Source organism: Corvus brachyrhynchos, unplaced genomic scaffold, assembly GCF_000691975.1.
Source record: "Corvus brachyrhynchos isolate BGI_N302 unplaced genomic scaffold, ASM69197v1 scaffold103, whole genome shotgun sequence".
Taxonomy (NCBI): domain Eukaryota; kingdom Metazoa; phylum Chordata; class Aves; order Passeriformes; family Corvidae; genus Corvus; species Corvus brachyrhynchos.
Window position 1 is genome coordinate 258,790 of NW_008237436.1, and position 5,668 is coordinate 264,457.

At 40.7% G+C, this 5,668-nt stretch overlaps 1 protein-coding gene across 1 annotated transcript in view; it reads left to right on the plus strand.

Annotated features, from left to right (window-relative positions):
• The first annotated feature begins 368 nt into the window (after positions 1–368).
• The window catches only part of MRPS31 (mitochondrial ribosomal protein S31), a 20,038-nt gene continuing 14,738 nt past the window's right edge, over positions 369–5,668 (plus strand). Inside the window, exons 1-3 of the mRNA XM_008631409.2 lie at positions 369–464; positions 2,129–2,416; positions 3,124–3,282. Coding sequence (XP_008629631.1) covers positions 2,280–2,416; positions 3,124–3,282 — 296 coding nt within the window. The 5' untranslated portion in view covers positions 369–464; positions 2,129–2,279. The remainder of the gene's footprint in view (positions 465–2,128; positions 2,417–3,123; positions 3,283–5,668) is intronic.

Sequence of the window (5,668 nt, forward strand, 5' to 3'; positions counted from 1 at the left end):
CGCCGGTCCTGCCGGGGTTGGGGTGGCGGTGACACCGGTGGGGAGAGGGCACCGGGGAGCGGAGTCGGGTAGAGGGGAGTGGCGTGGGCCGTGTTTCTCGTGCTGCTTTCCTTGCCAGCCTTCCTGTCTTGGAGCATGTGTGACCTGTAGTTTTGCAGCCTGTATCAGCAGAGCGGCGCTGCTGTTGGGCATTGCTGTACCTGCCCAAAGCACGGGCTGAGAGCAGTATTTGGGAGCTCTTTTTCGTTTTTACTAAAAGATTTTAAACTGCTTTTAATGACAGCTCGGTTGTGCGTTCATTTTTTTTTTTTTTTTTTTTTTTTTTTTTTTTAATTTCAAAGCTCCTCGATATTTTTGAACATGCACCGATGCTGTGATGGCCTCATGTACAAAGCAGCTCGGGTTCTTTGGTAGCTGTGTTTGCTCTCTGAGGCCAAACTCCCCAGCAGAAGGCAAACTGGATGGTAGGTGAAATACAGGGATGCAATGTACTGCTGGCTTTAAGTGCCTGAGGCTTTCTGTCTTGCTGTGCTTTTCTGACGCTGTAAGATAAGATAAGGCTGAGAAAGTTTGAGCTGTTCAGTGTGGAGAAGAGAAGGCTGCATGGAGACCTCGCAGCAACCTTCCAGTATCTGAAGGGGGCCTACAGGGAAGCTGGAGAGAGACTCTTTGTCAGGAATATGGGTACAAATTACATCAGGAGTAATGGGTACAAACGGAAAGAGGGGAAATTTAGGTTAGGTATTAGGAAGAAATGCTTTTGCTTGAGGGTTGTGAGATGCTGGAAGAGGTTGCCCAGGGAGGTTGTGGATTCCCCAACCCTGGCAGTGTTCAAGGCCTTGAGTGACGCAGTCTAGTGGGAGGTGTCCCTGCCTATGGCAGGGAGTGTTAGGACTAGGTGATCTTTAAGGTCCCTTCCAACCCCTTAATATTCTATGTTTCTATGATTTCTGAATGGTTACATAGTTTTAAGGAGCATACAGCCTGAATTAACGACAAAGGAGTTTGTCAAAGACCTGTGCAGAACAGTGCAGTGTAAGACAGCAGGGCTCCTACCATCTTCCCAGTAACAAGGTTCTGAAGCTTATCCTTAAATTTTCCTGTTGCTTCTCAGCATTGAAATTTAGGGTTTAATGCTGACAATTTATTAAGTGCAGAGTGACCCAAGTGTAATGCCTGCTGAAGCTGGCAGATTTTCCTCTTTTAGCCAAAGAGAGATGTGTGTGAGGAGGAGAGGTATGTCACAATACCTTCAGATTTGTGGACGTATTTTAAGATCTGTTGAAGTTTTTTTATTTTGAGTCAAAATAAATGTTTAATTCTTTTCTTTATTTCTCTAACTTGAGGGTGATTTTTAAACAAAGTAAGTAATTGTGGATGTAAAGGTTTAAATACTTCATTTTAGAATGTTATAGAGAACAGTTCTTTGAATTTTATGACAGTTTTTCTAGAGAATGCACTTTTGTCTGTGTAGCAGAATCTTCTGAGCAGCTCATGCTGTCCCTGGCTTCACATCCTCAGCTGCACTGTCAGTTTCAGCTTCTTTGCAATGATGTGCTAAACTGAGCAGAGGAGCTATAACCCAAATAACTTTTCTGTTTGTTGCTGGGTTACCTTGCAGCAGAATCCATGTTGCAGAGTGGGGGAATGTGATCTGTAGTAGTGCCACAAGTGTGAAAACATGTGAAGTTAAGTGTGTGTGTACAGTCTTTTTTCAGATGGCTGGGAGTGATCTCTTTATTGACTCATATTAAGAGTTTAGGTGAGTTTTCTATAGTACCAATGAGTTTAAGTATCAGGTACGAGTAAATTTAAACTTGCTCTGCTACATAATGCAGAAATACTTTAAAAGTTTTAAGTTCTTGTATTTCCTCCACAAATAAATGGTGTGTAAAGTTGTTTACTTCATATTTTGGATGAGGAAACCATAAGTAGGAGTTGGAAATGGTGTCCCAGCCCTTCTTAGAAGTCAAAAGGTACATGTTTGACATGTACTTAACATACTCAGGTTGCACTCAGTTGGGCCTAGACAGTTGTAACTGTTGTTTTGGGTTTTTTTGTAGGTTTACAAAATTCAGCCTTGGACTCTATTTGTAACTTCTGTTGTCTAACTTTGTATATCATCTAGCAAACAGGAACTCTTCAGCACAAGCAGCGTGCTTTCTACTGACAAAGATGAATCTGCTGCTTCCAAAGACAGCACACCTGGAGGGGCATCAAAGAGACAGGAGGATGGAGCAGAAACACCAAAGCAGCAGCTGTTAGACATTATTAGTAATATGAAAGTGGAAGTGAGCTACAGGAAGAAACTCCAACAATTAAAAGCCAGTGAGAGGAAAAAGCAAGCCCTGAACAAGCTGGAAGGCCCGGACAGTGAAGGTTCTGTGCCTCAGGGAACTACAGAAGACACCCAACGGTACAGTGTGACACACTTTTCTTAGCCTGCTTTATCCTTATTTCAGTCTTTTTTTCATTATTTAGGACAAAATAAACCATCAAATGCCATTTCCAAGAGTGGAAAAGAATCTTGTGAGGGAGTGTGGTGCACAGTTGTAGACTGGAGTAAATCAGAGGGGAGAATCTGGGAAAAAGATGCTGCATGCTGTCTACCACATGCTGCCTTTTTCTACAGTGAGACTGTGGAAAGGTAGCATTAGCTGTGGAAAGTTATTTTAATGGGACAGGGGAAATGCTGTTCAGATAAAATACAATGAAATGGAGGAGAAAGGAAAAAAAAAATTAAGAATTAAGTCTTTGGAGCTGCTCCTGTCCACAATGTGTTACATCATGTTTATCACCCCGCAGGTCTGTGCTGCCAGTAGTCTTCAAGCTGTGTCTGAGGGGCTGTGCAATGGCACAGAGCTGCCATTTCCCCGGGCTGGGGAACAAGAGCTTGTCTGAGTCATTTAGCATTTCATGATTAGGGCAGTATGGGGCAAACCTGCCTGTCCTGCTGCCCACCCCCATTTGGGAAAATATCTGAATAGCTTCTGAGTTATTAAGATATAAGATGGCAGTACAGAAATAGAAATGACAATTTAAATCTATTAAAGGCTTTTTTTTTTTTTTTTGTTTTGTTTTGTTTTGTTTTGTTTGTTTCTGTGTCTGTTGTGTCTCTTACAGAGGCAAGCCTTTAAATCCAGAGCTGGTGAAGGCTGCTTCTGCGGTTGCATCTTCCCTTCCACGCAACAAGAAACAGACAGAATCAGAACTCCTTGCACAACTAAGAAGACATGAAGAAACCACAGATAAACAGAAGAAGGGGGGAACTGTTAACATACGGTCTGTGTATTGATTGTTTTTCTCAATTATGTTTGAAATTCTGATTTTGCAATGTCATCCTGAAGGTGACTTGCCTTCTGTGTTTGAAAGATGGCGCTAAAAGATACCTTTGGACAGTTTATCCTTGGGATTAATGAATATTAGTAACATTATTGATCTGGCTATACCAAACTCTAAATTTTGCCATTATCTTTCTAAAATGTTTTTGCAGAAACAGAATTACTTCCTTGGACAGGATCATTGCTTTCTTGGACAGGCTAGCAAAATAACAGCTCTTTTTTTGAGTTTGGTTGGGGTTTTTTTGCCACAAGCTTCCAAAATTCTCACACAATGGATGGATTTGTAGATGTTTCAGACGTTCTGTCTGGACTGGTGAATTTTCATGACAGCTCTGCAGAGCTGAGCTAGAGCAGCTCTGTTTATAGCCCCACCCTTCCTTTCAAAACTTTCCAGTCAACGCATGAAACTCATCTCTTGGCTTAACTGTGTTTCCAGTGTGGCTTTCAAACAGATGAGAAACATTTGTTTGGAAACTCAAACAGTTGTGCGGCTCTTTTGGATGATGGCTAAAGACAGATTTTTCATTCTGTTTTTTTTTCAGCTAGCATTCAAATAACTACTCAGAAAATGAGGCATTAAATCCAGGTGAAATGCTGAACCAAACAGAAAATTGGGTTGTTACCAAACTACGAATGTGAAACCTTTCTTTATTTCTGTTTACAGTGCGAACTGCAAGCTGCTTATCTTAGTTTTATTCTGTGAAAGTGAATTTGTCCCAACCAAGGATTTGAGCTTAACCCATCTATTATTATATGTAGGTTATGTGTACTATTTATTACTTGTAGGGATCAGTAAAGGATCTGCTGGAATGATTATCAATGTACTGCAAACAGAGCTAATGATGTTTGTGGGTGATGTCTGCCTGAGTGGAAATTAAGGAAGAAAGAGACAGATGCTTGCTGACAGGTTGAGTTAGATGATTGCAGTGTCTCTGCTGGGGTGTCCAATGCTCACTGAATAACTTCATTAAGTAAAATATCTGCTCTTCAGATATGAGGACTGTTTATATAGAGCGTATGTTCATTAAACTGTTAATTACCAGGGAGCTTGTTCCCTCTCTGTCACTGGGCTCTTTAGAAGGGCAGAGTACACAAATATCTTAATAGTGGCATGGGCTGTGGGTGGCCAACTTAGATGTAATTCGAATGTACTTGAGTACCTGAGATGTTGGAGGACCATGGAGATACTGACTGAGCTAATCTGTGCAGTGGCTAACCTGGAATGTGCCTGTCTCCCTTCCTTGGGGTGCACATGCTCCTGTCTAGGTGTGGTTTGTCTGCCTGTTGGCATCACAGGCTCACTCTCTCGTCACCTATGGCACTTTCCCTGAAGCACTGACCCAGCTCTGGCTGCAGTGGAAGAAAGACGGTGACTAAGGAAGTCGTAGTCAAAGCAAAAAGGGTTTTTTTCTCTTGAAAGAGAGTTTAAATTCTTCAGAAATTTAAAAGCTATATAGCGCCTCTGTATTTTTGTTTGATGGGTTAAGATATGATGTTACAATATTTTATGATGTGCTTGGGGATGAAGCACTATCGTTAAAAAAATGCATTTTCCTTAACCAGAACCAGCCTTTTTGGAGTGTCATGGCTGGCTTACGTTGGCAAGTTCTATTCCCTGAGGCAGCTTTGTGACCTAGCTTGTTTCCCCTAGCAAATACACTCCTCCTGCCGCCATTTGCTGAAAAGTGTTAGTTTTCTTCCTTAAGAGTTAGGTACCAGAAACTCTTATCAGTGGGTGAATTTTCAAGAAAGATCAGCAATTTGTGCTGATTTTCATGATAAAAAACTTGGTTATAGTAACATTTTAGAGTTAGTACTGACTTTTAGTTCTTTGAGATAAATACAGTACTTTCAGGTTTCTGACTAGTGTTTAAAAATGTTTTTTACAAAGCCCAGCAGCCCTCAGACTTGATTTTGCATGATTTATGCTCCATAATACCTCAATCCACAAAATGCATGAAAGTGTTTTTAATATATTAGAAAGCATTCACTTTTGTTCATACATGATTATTTTATTTGACAGTAGAAGAATACCTGCAATTTAACTTTGCATCTTTTTCTAGAAAGGTTTTGCATTCAATATAGTGTCACGTTTTAAAAGCCAATATATATTCCTCAGTTATTTACAATATTTAAAAATTAGATACTTTCACAAGCAGTAGAGCCACATATGCTGAACCACAAAAAGCTGAATACTGCTGTTGTGATTTATAGTATGTAATGAGTTGTATGTTGTCCAGATCTTTTGTACAAATTATTTTTACCAGGCTTGTGGAAAGACCTCCAGAGGTCACTGTTGTATGCAGTCATCTCATTGCTGTAGCAAG